Source organism: Sceloporus undulatus, chromosome 3 (genome assembly GCF_019175285.1).
Source record: "Sceloporus undulatus isolate JIND9_A2432 ecotype Alabama chromosome 3, SceUnd_v1.1, whole genome shotgun sequence".
Taxonomy (NCBI): domain Eukaryota; kingdom Metazoa; phylum Chordata; class Lepidosauria; order Squamata; family Phrynosomatidae; genus Sceloporus; species Sceloporus undulatus.
In genome coordinates this window covers 158,822,468-158,841,748 of record NC_056524.1, presented here as the reverse complement: position 1 = coordinate 158,841,748, position 19,281 = coordinate 158,822,468, and the positions used below count along the sequence as shown (strand labels likewise).

Genomic DNA, 19,281 nt, shown 5'->3' with positions numbered 1-19,281 from the left:
TTAAAAAAATAGACATTAAAAAGAGGGAAAAACTTGTGTGCACTAATTGTTTAACACTTTAACTTAGGGAAGGCAGGGTGACCAGGCATCCTCCTTTTCCAGGACATTTCAGCGCTCTATCCAGGAGGAATTCCAAAATGTCCTCCATTTTGAGTATGACTAAGAAGCATGAATTTATATTTATATGAATGTTTCTAGGTTTTATGCTGTATTGTCCTACATTTTTCTTGAATGTCCTACATTTTGGGATGCCTTGTCCTCCTTTGCAGTTAAGACATCTGTCACTCTGGGGGAAAGGGACTTGTGAGTAAAATAAATAACCTTTTTTCCCCAGCCTCTTTTCCCAGTTCAGTTGAGAGGATGCTAAACTATTGCTTTCATCTGGGAACAGAATAATGGTGAAAAGTTAGGGAATTCAGTTCATCTTGAAACAACCTGGGAAGCAAGGTAAGGCAATTTGTTTATAAAAGAAATGCTCTGGCTGTTGGTTAGGGTATTGTTTCCCATATTTTGCACTATGTTTTAGCTGTTTTGATCTCTGCCATTGAAGTAGAAAAGCTCCTTATCTTTTATTTAAAAAAACCTATAGATACTAATTTGTACAAACAGTTTAAGCAGATGATACTTTTCTTTAAAAACTAAAAAAAAATACTAGTACATAGTTTGTTGCTGAACACAAGTTCTTTATTCTGATGCCATATTGTGGTTTGTGGTTAAATAAAAACAATACAAAAGAAATTTCAAGTTCTTAGGAAAACCCCAACTGGCAAGTTTATCTTATTTTAAGGAACTGATTCTGTGCTCACTCAGAATTCCATTAAAATCAATGAACCCTATTCTGAAACCATTTTGGCTCAGTGGATTGCACAAGGTGTAGAATAAGCATCTGAAAACAGATGGCTGCTAATGTGTCCATTTGGGTTCTGGGGTCTGCCTGCATTCGTGAATTGACATTTTCAGTTCTTTGAGGCTTAAAGCCTTTTCTGGGCTTTACTATTTGCAGAGAGGACAGGATGTTCACTTCGTGTGTCTCTGTAACCGTGGAAGTACATTTGAAATCTCTCTTCTCAAAAGAGAAGTGTGCCTTCCCTTAATTTTGTTACAAAGAAGCAGGGACAACAGGAAGGACATTTGCATTTCCTGGTAGGTGTTTCTTCAACACCAAAAGTTGCTCAAACTCATGCCTAAAGGTTGTGTTCACAGAGACAATGACCACAGGCCAAAGGCAGTGTAGTGCAAGCAGAGATGTTTATATGCATGTGGAAGAACTGGCCACATAGGCAGAAACTATTCCATTTTGTTCAATGTAATCAAATTCTCCACACGGTCAACTGGAAACTATCATGTGCAGATTGATCATTTCCTCTGATATGGGCCAAAGGGGCTTTGAATCACATTCAGTCAACATGAACGTGATCAAGTTGAAATTGTTATTAAGTTGAAAGTGGACAGGGAGATTAGAAAAGGAAAGAACTTAAAGCGGCAGTTTCAAACATATGTGAAATACAGAAAAAACACTGGATCCTCCAGGTCTCTGGACAAGAATTAATAAAATTAAAATGCACACATATGCACATATTTCAGCAGTCTTTTGGAGTTCATAAATGACTTCCAAGAATAACATTCTGACAATACTCTAAACTCCATGGCAAAGAATAATATGGTTTCAGGTTTTCATTTGTTTCTTTGAAAAGAGAAACGCACACACATACACACCGGCATATTTTCTATGTGTTGGCTTCCTCTCAAGTATATAGTTTTCATCTGATTCAAAATTGAGAGATGAAGGAAACTCTGAATAATATTGTTCAACAGTGGATATGAAGTGAAAAGAAGGCTTGTTCCTAGATTTAGCTACTTGAGTAGTGTTTATTCCAATCAAACATTTTGGTTTGGGAAAGGTTAACCATACTGTAAAGCATCCATAATTCTTGGAGTGCTAGAATTTGAATCTTGAACATATACATTCAGAATCATGGAGGAGAAATGTTGCTAAAGTTGTTAAAACAATGTTGGATTCCCTCAAAATGTTACTAGAGGAGGGACTTTCAGACACACTTCAACATTTCCTTCTTAACAAGTCCTGGCAAACCTTTTATGACTACCTTGAGAATTCTCAGCTGTTTTAACTTGTGGAAGAATTTTTAAACTTCCTTTAGGCTTCCTTTTAGATCAAACATTTTTTTCAAACATGTTACACAACAGCCCCCTATCCTTTACAGCCAACATGACAATTGAGCTGTTCTGCTTGGAGATGAGGGGCATTGTAGTTCAACACAGCTGGAGGGCACCCAGTTGGGAAAGAATGCACTAGATGATATTTGTGTCAACACATTGGTATTTGGTTTGAAATTCTGAACCTCTCACACAACCTATGGTACAGTGTGTATTGTGTAAACTGTGGCTCTGGAGGATGCAGGGATTGGGCTGTTATAAAGTTGCTTTGCACATCTGTTTTAGTAGGTGGGATTATTGACACTGAGAACAACTGCAAATGTCACCCATGCAAACTCCACTAAAAACAATGGAGTTTAGCAAGAGTGAGCCATTTGTTTCAATGAACCATGCACAGGAGAGGTTTCCAGTCAACACTGTCATATAGAACTGTTTTCAAACACATAAGCATAAGGGTGATGCTTGACTTAAACCTTCAAACAGCACATCTGTAAAACTGATTGTGAAATTGCCTGTATATGCCTGGAGGAAACAAGAGAAGGAAGGGGTGGGCAGGAAGGAAGGAAGGAAGGAAGGAAGGAAGGAAGGAGGAGGAAATAAAAGAATAATTCTGAACTTCTGGTTAAGTGTTGTCCCACCTGGTACTTCTCTTTCCCTTAAAAAAATATTTTGTTAAAAAACACTGATATGAGGGCGATAGACTATTTGGTTTCTTCTAAGTAGATGCTCTTAAATTAATGCATATAAATAATTTGTATTTAATTTCCTCTCTTTCCTGTTTAGCAAAGCTTCAAATGCACAGATCCATACATCCCAGCACCCTCCCTTTCCCCCCCCCCCCCCCCCACAGTTCAAAGTCACTTGATCAATGCTGAGTCTCTTTTCATTTCACTTTTTAAGACAAACTGTGCCTCTCGTTCTGATTTCACCACAGGACTCATGGGCAGAAAAGCTGTGTTTTCACTTGTACTGCTTTCAGTGTTGGCAGTTGTCAGTTCAAAGTCCTCCGACCTCCTTGCATGAGTCAGAATTCGTATTTGCTCCTGGACAGTTTCTAACAATATTTTGACTTCTTGTTGTTCGGAAATAAGACAACGGCTGGCTGGGGCACTCACATTGACAAGTTCAGTGGAATAGGAGTTTTTGCACCATTTGATGCCTGTTATGTCTGAAAGGTTTTGTGTCTGCATGCAGGCTTCATCTAAGCCCACAGAAGGGATGATGGGAACAGAACTGGCTCGTGGAGATGAGTAGCCAACCATGTCCTTTTGAGCCACACTATTAAAATAAGAGCTTGTCTCTCTTGAAGGCAGTTGCATATTTATTGAAGTATTCTGTGGTGTTTTCAAACCAGCAGATAACCTGGGGAGAGAAATGCATTAGATCAGTTAGTGTTTTAATATGATGCACTGATACAAAAAGACAGATACATGATACACAAATGGATTGTATAATGAGGAGTATAGCCACCCCCAACCTGGACATGTAGAAAATGGTTGTTGTTGTTTAATAGCTCACCTTACCTCCAGTACAGGGCCCAAGGTAGCTTACCACGAATAAAAACAAAGTCCACCTAAAACATCTGAATAAATGATTCTAATAAAAGCACAAAGTTAAGAAGAGGGTAAAACAATAATGTATTATTACTATACTTTTCCTGCCAGTGACCTCAAAACTTGTACAGTGGAACCTCGCCATACGCAGGGGATCCGTTCTGGATCCCACCGTGTATGGGGATTTACGCCTATGCTCAAGCCCATTGTAAACAATGGGGCTCGTGCACGGCGGTGTGGAGGTGCGCTGGGCACAACGGGCGCGCATGGGGTGCAACGGGCGCATGCGCCCATTCAACTGAATGGTACACGCCACCCCTTCTGCCCCGCGTGTGCCCAGCGGCTTGAGCACGTACGCTCAAAGCCGCTTATACAAAGGCCGCATCTGCGGAGGCCCCACTGTACTAGAAGGAATTCCTACCCCAAGATGCTAAAACTACTTGATTGATTTTGGGTATTTTGAAGCATGATTTTGCATAGGCAAAAAGTGAGGCTAGTCCAAACCATTGTATTTCCCACCAGCATGTATGATGAGACTGAGAGCTTGATAGGGAAAAAAGTTGATAGAAAGAAAATTGACTCATTTTAAATGTGGTGCTGGAGAAGAGTTCTGAAGATACCAAGAGGACAAACAAATGGATTATAGAAGAAATCAACCTTGAACACTCACTGGAAGCCAAGATGACTAAATTGAGACTGTCTCTGGCCACATCATGAGAAGACACAACTTATTAGAAAAGATAATGATGCTTGGAAAGATAGAGGGCAGCAGAAAGAGAAGAAGACCACACTCCAGATCATTAAACTTGATCAGGGAGTTCCTGAACAAAGCAGTTGAGGACAGGAGATCTTGGAAATGTCTTATCCACAGGGTTGCCATGAGTTGAGGTTGACTTGAGGGCAGTTAACAACAACAACAATGTATTTTTCAAGATGGAGCACAGGAAACTATTCCCTAGCCCTTTGAATTCCACCCAAAAGCTCTCCCTGGCTGGCACCTGTCAATCCCTAGGAGGGCCAGTGCCGTTGCTGCTTACTGGTGGAGAGAGTATGGGGGGGGAGGATAAGCAGCTGCTCTGGGCTCTGAGGGAAAGGTAAAGGAGATTGCACTCCATGTTTGAATGCACACTCATGTCTTTCCTCTTCAAGTGAGGATATGATGTTCTTCATCTGAATCATCTTCCCCCTTTCTTCTCCTCTTCTCCTGTAAGCAGCAGGAGCAAGATCAGACATGGAACTGCCCAGATGAAGAGTTACTCATTGCTATCTTGAGGTAAGATTTCTGCAGTATATTTATCACTAATTATTTATGGCTCTTATGAAACAACCATTAAAACTGGCATATTTTTCCACCTAGAAATATATGCTACGAAATAATTCTGTAGAACTTGTTTCTTCACAAAATCAGATTTTACCACCTTCTACTTTCAAATTAATGTGTTGAACCTACATGAGCAGAAAGAAAGCTATTGCTATTCAAAAAGTCTTGAGCAACATAAAAATTGAACTCCCCATGTTATGAGAAACTCAATCATCCACCTACTAGGCTGAGATATTAAAGATGGAACACAGAAGATGGTCTACCAGGCATAATGCACAGTTTACCAAGTAATCAACCTGTTAAACGTTGACTCCTGGATATTTGATGAATGAATGGTTATAGGATCCTTGTTATAGCTGGTTCCTTCCTTTTCTTTCAAGAAGCTCATGGCAGCATAAACTTGAGTTATCCTAGTTAATCTTCACAACTCCACTGTGAAATAGATTAGGCTATGGGGTAGTTTGGTGCTCCATGTTGAGCGGTGTGATAGTTAGCTGCCAGAACACAGCTGGGCCTGACTTTTGCTAAGGCTTGCAAGTCAATCCTGCAGAATATGGTGGCTGTGAATCAGATCCTTTTTGATTTTCCTGCCTTTCTTTTAGTGACTCTGGATATTATAATATATTATATATAACTGTAGAGTAATTTTTGACCTTTCTCTTTAATAGTCTTTTTAAATACACTAACATATTATTAAGATTTCTGCCAATTCATACCTATTTCTTTGAAAAATCAGTTAACTTTATTGTCAGTGGGCTTGAAGCAGACTTAGTCATATTCAGAATGGTCCCATAATGATGCCAATGGATGTTATACACATTATTGAAAATATATCCAATCTATTATATATTTTGTTTTACTAACTTTCTTCCAGATATTTGTGCTTCTAATGTTTTGAACAGTTGTGCTTTTCTTGAATCTTGAAATACTTCATTTTATCTCTGTGTGTGTGTTATGGATGTAAATCATCATTGATTTCATTCTCACATGGGGGGAAATGTGTTTTTCTTTTTAAATATCCTTGCTGGGGGATATTGTAAAAGCTTTAGCATATTTTCCAATGATTTTTCACATTATTGGGTTGTGAAAAATTTATAAACATATTTTATCAAAATCTCCCCTAAAATGCAATACTTTTGTATTTTGTACGAAATACATTCCACCATCCGAGAAAAATATATGTTTATTGTTCCTCATGAAAGGGGCACTGATTTCAATTCTTGCACAAGGAGAAACATCTCATGTTGACTGTCAGTTTTTAATGGGATGTCTTGACATACATACCCTTGACAAGGTATTGTATCCTGATCTGTGATCCTTGACTCTTCCAGCTGTTGATATGCTGGTCCTGTAATTCCATTGAACCTGCCTCGAGGTAAGGGAGGAGTTCTCCGAAAGGCATTCCTGTGGAGCATCCCTGTTCGCTGACCTGGGCTGCAACATGAAGAGAGACTTCTGGAAACAAAGACACAGAAACAACTGTAAACCATCAGACTCTCTGTGATATAAAGTTACGAAGGAAGAAACATTAGATCAATAGTATGTGGAATGCAGAATTTTTAGCTCTGTTTTGTTTATCAAGTGAAGTTAGTGCTTACGTGAAATTAAGGCAGCCTTCCTCAAACAGATGCCTTCCAGATATCTTTTTAAAACAGTTTCATTTATATACTGCTTCATACCGAACTAGCAGTGTCTAAGTGGTTTACAACTGTAACTTAATTGACCCCAACAAGCCAGGTACTCATGTTGGATGGGAATACCCATGTGTAATGACTGGGCCTCCAGTCATTGGAAGACTTCTGCCAGGTAATAAGAATAAACTGGAAGGGAGGCACATGCAAATAAGAAATGACATCACAGCTGACGGAAGGCTCACTTGACCAATCAGTGAGCAGGAGCGAGAGTTTCTTCCAGAAGCTTCTAAGAGAAAAAGCCTCTGAGATCACCTGACAGTTAGACAGTGGCAGTTAGAGAGAGAGTCTTCAGTAGTTAGTGGTTTCTACAGTGAGAATTCGAGGTGGGAATCTCTCCCTCAAATTAGTCTTACAGGTTAGGGAAACTGTAGTATTATGCCCACAGCAAGAAGGCATAATTCAGGTGGCAGCGTGATTCGAGGATCTCCAGGGGTCATTTTCAACTCCATAAGGACTAGGAACATAGACCAGGAAACTCAGGGAGAAGCTAAGGATCTGCTGGGACTAAGAGCCAAGGCAGACCTGATGTTTGGCTGCTTAGACCACATGGGGATCATCACACCCTGTGAGTGGGGATAATGGAAATTGTAGTCTGTAGACATACCATCAATATTAGGCCTTATGTTTCTGAGATGTATGTTGGATCAGGGCCCGACTAACACTCCAATGGGTAGCACAACATATAACTCTTTTGAAACATTTTACTTCCAGCTTAGTTATTGGTGGTCTAACACCACATTCTGCCCCAATACTAGTTCTGTGAACTATTTCTTACTCCTTGGTTGGACAGCTCCCTTGAACCATTCACCATAATCCTGCTGTCTAGTTCCCCTGTCCCATGATAAGATGTGATGCCCAAACCACATAGCAGAGGCAACAAAAAGACAACAGAGATGGACATTTTATCTGATGCAATACAGGACTTCCTAAATTCTTATTCTCAACATACCGTGCACTCCTAGAAATCTAATTCCAAGGATCTAATCACCTGAAAGAAGTGCCACTTTGCTTGGCCTTTCTTGTTCTTTGGGACCAGCTCATTTATGAAAACTGGAGCCAACCATCTCTTGGTCAACATTTTGTTTCTGAAAGAACTTTTGTGTCAACATTCTCCCACAGCAGATCAGCTAAGTAGAAGCTAAATAACACAGCAAAGGACATGCTCTTTCAGTGGAGGCAAACACATTCTTAAAGCAGAAAACACATCATACTGAATTTACAATAACTGTGGGAACCTTCTTGTTTTCTCTTTTTGGTTTGTTACTAAACAAAGCTGATTATCCATCTCATTATGGATAAGCACTTTCAGAAGCACCTTTTGTTTACTCAGGCTTGTAGGGCTTTACCAGGAGGGAACATTATTTTCGCGATAAGAATTGAGATAGAATCAAAAGGTAATTTGTTGCATTCAGAAACTAAGTATCTCAAAACGTGATGTGCATATCGGTGGAGTTCTGCACACCTGCAGATGCTGACGGTTATTTATCTCAAATACTTCATGAGAAGCAAAAGTCTTAATCTGGCTGGGAAAATCCCCAAGAAGGCATTAGAACCTCCAGCATCTAGCTTTTGTTGGCAGGTAACTTGATTACAGCTATGAAAAACTGAATCACAACCAATGCAATGGATCCCAAGGTACTTTTGGTGTGTCAAAGAGGGAACTATGCTGAAGTGCAGTTATCTCTGAAAGAGAAGTAAGCAAATGTTTTAACACCTCCATTCTGACATATTTTCCCAGAAATTGGGGAGGGGGGAGGGAGAATGTTTGTTCCAAGGTAAATTCAAAGACTCGTAGGACTGCAGCCCCATTATTGCATCTGTGTGGCACATTCTGATGAAGATCCTGAACTACATTGTTTTGGAAGCACTAACATCATTTCACAGAAGAATCAGTTCTCTGTCAGGTGGTGGAGGGGTTTGGAGGTTTTCAGAATAGGTGGAATTCCTGATCTTTGTAGACATTTTAAATCTGTAGATTAAATGTTAAGTTTTACCTGAAGTTCAAATCTAGACATGTTTACAAAATAGGAATCAAATTTAAACACTCATAGGTTGTCAACTATGTTTAGATCATAAATACCATTGCCTCTGAACTATCAAATGCTGTCAAATATTAAACACTGTATTTCATGAAGACATCAAATACCAAGTGTAAAATAACATTTCTGGTTTGCTGTTAAATACTGTAAAGCATGGGGATGCAAAGCAGAACTTTCAGAGGAAATTAAAGGGTACATTTGGTATATCCTGAATTTAAATAGATTGAATTCAGCTGTTTAACTATGTGATTAAATCCCACTGATTTTAATGGAGCTTTGATGTGCCAAACATATTAAGCCTCACTGGGTACAATGCAGTGGAAGCTAAGCAGCCTTAATTCCCACTGAAATAAAAATGCTTATGCTTATGCCACTGTAATAAGTTATTATGATAGAGTAATTCTTCACCTGGATCCTGGCCTTATATTGCTTTTCTGTCTATACAGTGCACCAGCATCATACGCGGGCGCGCTATACACGGGTTTGAGCATACGCTCCAACCTGCAGGGCAGCGCATTCCATTTGCATGAATGAGGTGCTGCCACACTGCCGCATGCACGAGCTCCATTCATGCAAATGGGGCTTGATCATGTGCGGAATTCGGCTTATGTTCCGGACCCCCCACATAAGCTGAGGGCACACTGTATTTACTCAGCAGTAAGTGCAAGTAAGTAGCTCTCATTTATTTCCATGGAAATTACTCCAAAGCATACATGCAAAAGACTGCCGCACTAGCATCTTTTTTTGAGACTGTTCATAAATGCAACTCCTGTTATGATGTTAATTTTTTAAATAAATATTTTGATTTCATTTGGTGTCATCGTACCAATTTCAAAGAATTTATAGCTTGGATATAAGCAGAAAAATACTTTAAATGACTCTATACTTGATTACAGAGAAGACACAGAACAAATACATGTGAGGCCATTGTATCACCATCATTCCTTGTGGTATGCTTTCATTCTCTGAGTGGTCAGCACCAACACACAGAGGAACAGTATCAGCAGACTTGAAATAACTTCAAGTTTTACAGAGTTACAACCACTTTAGAAAGAAAAAAAACTTAAAAGGGGGGGGGACAAAACAGTCCAATGACTATGGAATGCTTCCTAAGCAAACGTAATGAGGGAGAGAGGATACAATGGAGTGGCAGAAAAAAAAGTGGTATACTTCTCCAAGACTTGGGAAGAGAGCACTGTCTGAGGCCTTGCTTGCTAGGAGAAAAAATGTTATGCAAATTTAATCAACATAACCCTTTCCAGAAGTTAGGGGTCAAACAGATGGGCATGATAGAGTGGCCAGAGGCCATCCCACCCGCAACCATATGGCCCCAAATGGGCTACTGGCAAGGAGTGATTTTTCTGTGCTCCTTTTCCTGGTGTCTCTAGGCATCTTTAGGCAGCCCTGCAGTCACTTCTGCTCAATCTGGGGATGTGTGTTATTTGAACACCATGCCCCAGAAGCATTTGGAAGCTGATCTTTTTGTCTGTGTATTTTGGCCTTTAATCATACATATAAAGTTTGTATAAGGGGAGGAAGAAAACCATGTTACTCAGTTCAGCACTCTAACTACTTCATTCCACTGACCCTTAAAAGGGGCATGCGTATATCCACAAAAGAGGTGGATCATTTTTATATGCACAGGAACCTCTTCCCAGATGCTGAGGTGAAGAAGTATCATATTTCCACCCCTCCGCTCTCCACTTGTAATATTTGTATATGTGTAGCTTCTGAAAAGGATATCCTTAATCTTTTTATAATATGCTTTCATATTATTTACTTATTAATACACACTTTTATCTATAATATCAAGGGCCAAGCTACCAGCGTTTTTGTTCGGTTAGTTGGTTTTTGAATTAGCACTGGATAATAATTTTGCAAACATACCAATGTTACCATATTACTGCATTTAGTGTCCAGGATGGATGCAGATTCCTTCTGAGAAACTTTATTAAAATTATTTCAACATGTCTTAAAATATTTCCATGTGTCCTGCCTTGAGTGTCACTTTGGCCCAACTGATACATAGAATGACTGTTTTATCAAAATTATTTTAACTTCCTTTAAAATGCTGTACAATTTTTTTTTTTTTTTGCTAAAAGCCAAACTTACTCCAGAGTCCCCCTTTACTACAGAACCCAGAAATTCAGGCTTCAGTAGCAAAACTCAGAAAACATTTATTCAGCAACTAGAGATGTATCTCAAAGATTGTTGTTGTCAGAACTAACCGCCAAGCATTAGTAAATTATAACTGAAGCACACACAGTTTCAAACTTTTGGCAGGCTACGTTCTCATTCACTGCAAAATCAAAATATTTTTTGTTTTCCCTTTTCCCATGGATTCCCCCTCTTTTGTGTCCCACCAATATTCCCCAATAGATCTTGCATCTATTTGATGCATTCTCAACTCCCTTCTGTCTGCTTGTTAACCACAAAGGAATGTGGTCAACAGTTGCTAGCAATTAACACCCCACTATATATCCCATAAACCCATAACCATAACCAAAATCATTGAACAAAATTGTTGTTCAAGATTGCTATTTCCAAGGCAAAACCCAGCAGTTTTGCATACACACACATCCATACACACACACACACACACACATGGTTATTGGGAAATTCTGTTTTGTCATGTGTGTAAAATCCCATAATAATTATGCTAAATAAATAAATAAATAAATAATAAACCCAGATATATTTCTGCCCATAATAATTCTTGGAATATTTTGGTATGTGTGAAAACATTGTGAAAACTTTGCAAACTTCTTTCCCCTGCATTATTCTTCCTGGCTGAGTGTCCTGAATGTTGAGAAACTCATGTTTTTGTCCAGGAAACAAATAACAGTGAATATTCTTTCCACCCCTGTATCTGACTCTGCACCACTCTCCAGAATATAAATACTTGTTTAGAGGTGATACTAAGTGAACAATACAGAGCGACAGAGCTATATACTAAATAAATATGCTTGCTTGCTTGTTTATAAATATTTATAAGCCACTTAGATCTGAAGATTTCAAAACGGCACAAACATTTTTTAGGTGACTGGGAGCTGGGAAATCCAAAAATCCAAAAGACCTCAAGACAGTTGGCCATTCTCTTGATGGAATCTTTTGATACATCAAGACACCTTCTTTCATCAAGGATGAGAAAACCTATGAACATCCTTTATAACCCTAGTTGTAAGTCATCAAGCTGTGGACAGATACACGTGAAACAACCTTGAGGAATGCATGTTTTTGCTTTGGACTTGCAAACTTTCTGCTGTCAGCTAGCGGACTGCATAACCAATTTTGGCTTGTACAGACAAATATGCAAAGCAGACATCTTTCATTCCAGCTTGGGAGGGGGGGGGGGAATCAATGAGAAAGTTTGGGAGTTGGCATCTGAGTCTCTCTTACAGAAAGATGAGTCATTAACTTCATGAACAGAGATGAGACAGGATGGCAGGGGGAATCTTATATTGTAATGGGTTCTCAGAATACAATTGTCTCATTCACTGGTCTGTGACAACAGCTTTGATGATATCCTTAATACTTCCTCTAGGCCTTGTATGAAAAAAACAAACAAAGATGGAGATAGAATTTTGAAAGCAGAAGTAATGATTGTCTGATATCAGTAGACTGAAAAATGCTGGGCATTTGCTTAATAAACAGAGTGAGGTTTCTTTAAGGATTTACACTCTCAAACACTTCCTTACACATTAGCCACAACCACCTTCCCTAGTATGTGCAAAACAAATGCCCATTAACGGCTGCTTTCTTACCTGTGTGGTTTTGTAGTCTGGCCTCCTCTGTCAGGAGACAAGGCTTCGGGAAAGGTCTGAGTTCCTGAAAAACTAGATTCCATCATTTTTTCCATCACTGGCTCTGGATGTCTGTTTGCCTTGGAATACTGCAGAAAAATGAAGGAAAGTGGGGAGAAGGTTAGGCATACACTGAACACTGTCTATCACAGAATCATAGGGTCTGAAGGACATGTAGTTCAATCCGCTTCCCAGAGCACCATCTTCAGTATCGGATGCAAATACAGCATCTCTGACAGTGTCTGTTTAAGTAACGTCAGTTAGAAAGACTCATCACAACTTGAAGGAGCTTTTTTCACTACTGAATAGCTCTTACAGTTAAAACGTTTCTCCTGACACCTGAACTTTGCTGCAAATAAACCTAGAACCAACATGTATGTGGCATAAAATGGGACAAACTTTTGATCCATATAGCCTATAGGTATGTATTCCAGCTGAAGGGCCACTCCAAGGTCTCAACCATTTCCCATCTAGAACTGGGAAAATTTGCTTTTAGACCAGAATTCCCAACATGCTGCAGCTAGCTTGGCCACTGACCACGTTGGCTGGAGGATTCTGGGAGCTTTTCCAGGGTATGTTCCCAATGTGTTTGTTATCTGATATCCTACACCTCACAAGGGATGGAGGGCATGGATTGACTTGGCAAAAATCTGGCAAGTTATAAGTGGAGCCTGAAAGATCTAGAACAAGATCATCAGTACTTTTAATGATTTATTGTGTCAGATTATAGCAGCATTTTAAAAATTTTAATAAAACAATAAGATAATAAAATATAAACTTCTAGATCTCTCTCTTTCTCTGTGCATGTATACATGGCAAGATGGGTTTGGAAAAACAAATATTGGAACTGTGTAATAACAACAGAGGTTTCAGTAGTGAAGATGAAATAAAAAAAATGCATTAGTGATAACCAAATTAGAAATGAATGAGAACATATTTGGACATTTTTTGGTATTCAGATGGAAATGGGGGCTGGAAGTGATGTAATATTACTTCCAATACACTAAGAATATGTGAGTGTGGTTCACAGGAGGTATGTGGGTAGCAGAGGCAATAGATGTCTCTGACAATTGTGCACTGAGCCAACATATTGTAAATGTATCACTAAACTAACACACAGTGCAATCAAATACCAAAGAGTCCACATCCTCATTTATAAAGAGAAGAGGGTGAATATAATCAAATGGAAAAAAAAATGCCTCAATAAAGCAAGAAGGGATGGAGCTGGCTTTCAGACATGTTATTCCCTATTTATCAGATAAATAGAGACATGATAGACAGGAAGGAAAAGAACAGGCTAAAACGGGATGCCATAATGAAAGAAGAACTCAGTCAAACCTTTATACAGTTTTTATGTGAATCAAACTTTACTGAAAAAGAGGAACATTTCCTTCTACTTCTCTCAGCTTAAAAAAAAAAGCATTAACATCATCTTCATTAAATATTTAGTTGTCATAACACAGACTAGAACCCGAAGCTGAAAGTTTGGTAAAAATTAATGAGAACCAAATGACCATATTTAGAAAAGGTTCCATTTCAGTTTAGCCTGAAGTATATGTGTGTGCACATTACAACAGACAAAACATTTATAATGCTCCACTCAAGGGTTTCAATATTATTTTCTTATAGCCACAAGTATAACTATTTTGGTCCTCTCCATCTCGCATTCCCACTAATATAATTTTCCAGCTAAATAATTACATGACTTCTCAAATATGGATTCATTCCTCTTATAATTTGAAAGAGAGAGAGAACGAGAGAGAGAGAAAATACACACAAACTCTTAAAATCTCATCCAGCAGGGAGAAAATTTTGGAAATTCTAAATGTTTGAGAGTGAGAATGATATAAGCAAAATATTGTATTCCTACATGGCACATACTTCTCACCTTTAATCCCTTGCTACTGCCTTTCAGCCTCACTGTACCTAAGGTGCATTCAGCCTAGTGCCGTTGGTTCATCCTGAGACCCAGAGGGTGATATGACCAACTTAATTTGTTCCAATGCTGTTTGCCTTGTGCTTGAGCTAATTCATCTTCTGAAACCGCAGCTTTGTTCTATTGAACGTTAGAGTACTAGGAAATGTGTGTGGTTGTTCCAACTCTATATAAAGTAATCCTTAATACCAGATAAACTTCAAGCATTTGTTTTAGGTCTCCAAAGTGATTCTAGCAAGTAACTAAAGAGACCACATCCATGGATTTAAGAGTAATAGAGACTGACAGAATATTTGAAAATATTCAGAGAAAATATTGAAAAACATGTTTCTTGGGCAGAAAGGAGATTATATGTCTTTCACATTCCTTTCTCCCTCCTCCAACTCTATGTTTATTTTTAAATTAATGGAGGAAGATAGGGGGAGAGACAGAGATGATTTTTCACTTCAAACTGGCACTACAGAATTCATTTAGGTAATGATTCCCTCCCCACACAATACACACCACGTATCCCTGGTATCCTGTTCAAATTCCACACGATTGGAGTAGTCACTTGATTTGCTTGTTATTTGGGTACAGTAGAGACTTAACTGGGCAAACACGTATTGTCTCCTGATTATATTTGTGCTTGCTGTTTGTGCAATTACTAAAAAAGCACTTTTGAGATATGTGGCTAAATAAATTAATGAATAATGACAGCATTTTTTTAAAAAAATAAGCTTTTGGGCAAATTTTCCAATTATTTACAGTTTCATAGAGAAAGTCAACTGTCAAAGTCAAACCCAGCTATTCACCAGCAATTTTCCACCCCTGTCTTCCAAGGCTGGCCATCTAAGTAAAACCAATAGACATAGAATGGTCTAACAAAGAACAAACTGGTCAGTTGCTAAACCCTATTCTGTCATGGAATCATACCTATGATCTTGCCTGCTCCATGTCCACCTTTATTAACATGAGGCATACTGTTGTCATTTCTCCAAAAACCAAACCAACCCAAATCCATTTTGGTTAATAGATGAAGGAAAGGAGTTGCATATCATGTCTCATATGAGTTGTAACCATTTATAATACTTTGTCATTTAGAAATTGGAAACAAACGTAATGAACGACTATCTACATGTAATACATTTTAATGTATTTTTTTGTCCAATAACAAAGGTTGGGGTGAACAAGATTCACCCCTTAGAACTCATGTGGTCCTGAAGGTCCTTTTTGAGAATCCTAAATGTCCCCTGGGTGATTATTTATTTATTTATGCAACAAAAGAGTATTCCCCATTCTTTGAAGCCTTCAGGATCAGCATTTTTAAAAATATAAAATGGGGTTTAGAGCCCACAGCCTGAAGTACCACAGCAAAAATAAATCCCAGGAACCAGAATTCTTTTCATTTGTCAGGCCTGGAGTTATTTGTGCTGAATCTTAATGGAAAATGCACCCCTGACACTCCAAAGTTTTCCGAAGCTAAGTCCCAACTGAATTACATTATGAGTACAACTTAATAAGTGATAGGTTCACTCTGTTATGGCATAATGGTGTACACTTACCTTCTTTTACAGTTACTGGCATGTAAAAAATCACTAAGGAGTTTACCAAATCGCTAAATAACCTGGCTTACCTTTACCAGTTTGAATCTTAATTCAGGATGCAGCTGGGTATTATCATACTCAAAATGCTGCCGATACCACCGGCCGTGTGCAGCCCAGCTAACCTCCAGCTAGAAGCTGAGCTCAGCCAGCCTCTTTTCAAAACTGGGAAGCTTCCAACTTTGCAAACCAGCCAGCTGAGTGCCAGAAGTTAGCCAGGCTGCATTTGGTCGGTGGCATTGGTGGCCTATTGAGTATGATAATCCTGCATCCTGAATTAAGATTCAAACCAGAAAAAGTAAACTGGGTTATTTAGCGGTGCGGTAAATTCCTGAATTGTGGACTGAGGATATTACATAGTTCAAGCAATAGCTTGTGGAATGTCCTACCCTGCTACCTCATGCTCTTTCTTTGGTGTCATGTCAATGATGAGTGAATCAGACAGTTTATTTTTAGTGCAGGTTAAGAGCCTTTAAAAAGCTATTAGAAATAATTCTGAAAAACTGGAAAGTAAAGAGTTATTGTTTTAAAAAATGTAAATATAACATAACGTAGGATCACAGAGCCTTGGATCTATAACTATAATTAATTACTCTAAAATTAATTTTGGACTAAACATAACTGTGGCCTGTTACAGACTGCCAAAATAAAGCTGCTTCGAGACTTTTTGGAGGTATGCTGTTTAAATTATGCATGCATCCTAAGAATTCGGAAGCTGCACCAAAGCTGCACTCCAGTGCTTAGGAATGGAGTGTGGCTTTGGTGTGACCTCCGGACTCTTAGGACCCATGCATCATTTAAATAGCAAACCTCCAAAGAGACTCAAAGCAGCTTTATTTTGGCAGTGTGTAACAGGCCTCAATAACTGATATTGTGTTGCATGCCTAAGATACCAGACTGAATCCCCAGCTGATGTCCACTTCAAGAAATGTACAGAGGTGGTTCCCAGCCCTACGATTAGACTTGCTGGAACATTAGGAAAAGTGAGCCAGGGGCTGGACAGATGGACAGAAAGGGGTGGCAAGACTTTCTGCCCCAGAAGGAGGCCATAGTAACCAAACACCTAAATGCCTAAACCAAATGCGGGGAGGCCTAAAAAGAACCCGCTCCCAGCAGGTTCTTTTTAGCTGTGCACAAGGTGTCATTGGTGTGCTTGCTCACCATGATGACATCCACATGGTGCGACACTGTTTGGGTGCTGCGCCATGAGGATGTCATCATGCTGCGGCCCGTCTGTATGGGGCCATGCCAAGATGGTGCCCGGGGTGTGTGGTAGAGTTGCTGAGCGTGTAAATGCTCAGCCCCCATGCACCCCAAGTTTGGGCCCTGTCCAGCACATATGCTTTTCAATGTTTCATTCCCTGCAATGATTGAAGTTGGAGGATCAAAGCAAAATAAAATAAAATAAAATAAAATAAAATTTCAACAGAGAGAATTTTTACTTGGGTGGATAAATTTTTACTTCAGTAGTTGTATCTCTACCCCATTTTGTATTGAACCCTGAACCTGGATTTTATGGTTTGTGTGGTGCTCAGCAGTGGATTTCCAAAATTAAAGCTAAAGCACCAGCTGCATGCATTCTTGAAGATGTTCAGTTTAAGCATGGTGATACCTGCCTTAACTACACAATCATTCAGTAGGAATTAATTATATCCTTCACTGTTGTCTTGTCTTATTCCCTCTTGTCCACTGTTTCCAATTCCTTGTTTCTTGCCACTTCCCATATGTCCTTTCACTTGTTCTAAATCTGGAACATCACCTTCTAAATTTTCATGTAATTTTTTCACCTTTTCATCAAATGCAGCCATTATAGTGTTTCCTTTAGACCATATTATGAGTTTGAATGGGAAACCCCATGTATATTTCAGATTTACTTTTCTTGAGGGTGCAGTTTGGGAGGTTTAAAAGCTCTTCCCTGTTGAAATATTTCAGAGGCTAAATCTTGTTAAACCTCAACTTCTTGTGATGTTCCAACTGTTTCACAGTACTGAGATGTCAGTATAACAAAATCCTCCTGGGATATTTGGCAAACCTTTCTATAGCATCCTGCAAACAGCTCTTTTGAGGTGCTTGCGATCTCATAACTCCATACATCCTTTCCACATTGTCAGCAACAATTATTAAATCTGGACTGAAATTGTAAATTTAAATTATCTAATACCACTTTAGTTTTTCTTCTCCAAACCTGTAAAATCTAAAGTACAAACATGGGTTCCTATTTTCCTGATCAATAATTGTTTCTCCAAGAGTTAAAGTTCTTCCTGTAGATTATCAGTTATTTGTCTTTTTTGTCCTAACTATAGAGTGTAATTTGCTGATTCTTTAGTTTCATTAATCTGCTTTGTAATATTAATAGTTTCCCCCACTAACGGGTCAAAGCAGCTGGTTATTCAGGTTGCAGTTCCAGTTTTATTAAGGAAACTATAGATCTTGCTGTTGGTTTTTTTGTTTAATTTTTAAAATCTATTTCTTTCCTCTCTTTATCTTCACTCTTGACTCCCCCTCAGACATCTGATACGAAACTTAATTCTTCTCTATCCTGTCTCATTTGTTGCCAAAGGGCTTGTCTTTATTTTTCTTTTAAAAAAAGACATACCAGTTCCTCTATCAAATTATGTGGCCTCTCTCAAAACCTGCCTCTTCAAGCATCTGTAATTAGTTTTCTTCCTGCAACATTTATATGTGTATTTGTTTTTAGTTTATGGTCAGTGTCAAAGAGGAATAGTTCAATTAAGGTATCATGTCTGAAGGTAGCAAACCACACTTCTAGCAGAATATATTTTTGAAATTGTTTATCCAGAGGGAGTCTTGTTCCCTAAATTTAGAACAGGGTCATGCAAAATGTGGCCCTGGGACTACATGTGGCCCATAGGTAATTTCTGTGACCCTCAGGCCCTGCCAACTCTCTTAGATATCATTTTTCTGCTCTTCCTAATGTATGAACTATCCATCACAGACACTTTCTGGAGTGGTAAATTTCCTTTTAAGTAGATTACAGGTTTTATATAGTGCAGGTTGTTAAATAGTTTTAAGCAGTAGGTTATTGAATAGTGTAGATCGGTCCAGACTATTTAATGCAAACACATTTTTAAAATGCTGCCTTTTCCAAACAAGAAATTGGCCTGTTACAGACTGCCAAAATAAAGCTACTTCGGGTCTCTTCGGAGGTATGCTGTT

At 38.8% G+C, this 19,281-nt stretch overlaps 1 protein-coding gene across 1 annotated transcript in view; it reads right to left on the bottom strand.

Moving 5' to 3' along the window:
- Nucleotides 1–234: 234 nt before the first annotated feature.
- Nucleotides 235–19,281, bottom strand: part of NRG3 (neuregulin 3) — a 764,487-nt gene continuing 745,440 nt past the window's right edge. The window contains exons 7-9 of the mRNA XM_042461138.1: nt 12,547–12,674; nt 6,334–6,504; nt 235–3,537 (exon numbers count right to left, since the gene is read on the bottom strand). Of these exons, the coding sequence (XP_042317072.1) occupies nt 3,033–3,537; nt 6,334–6,504; nt 12,547–12,674 (804 nt within the window). The 3' untranslated portion in view covers nt 235–3,032. The remainder of the gene's footprint in view (nt 3,538–6,333; nt 6,505–12,546; nt 12,675–19,281) is intronic.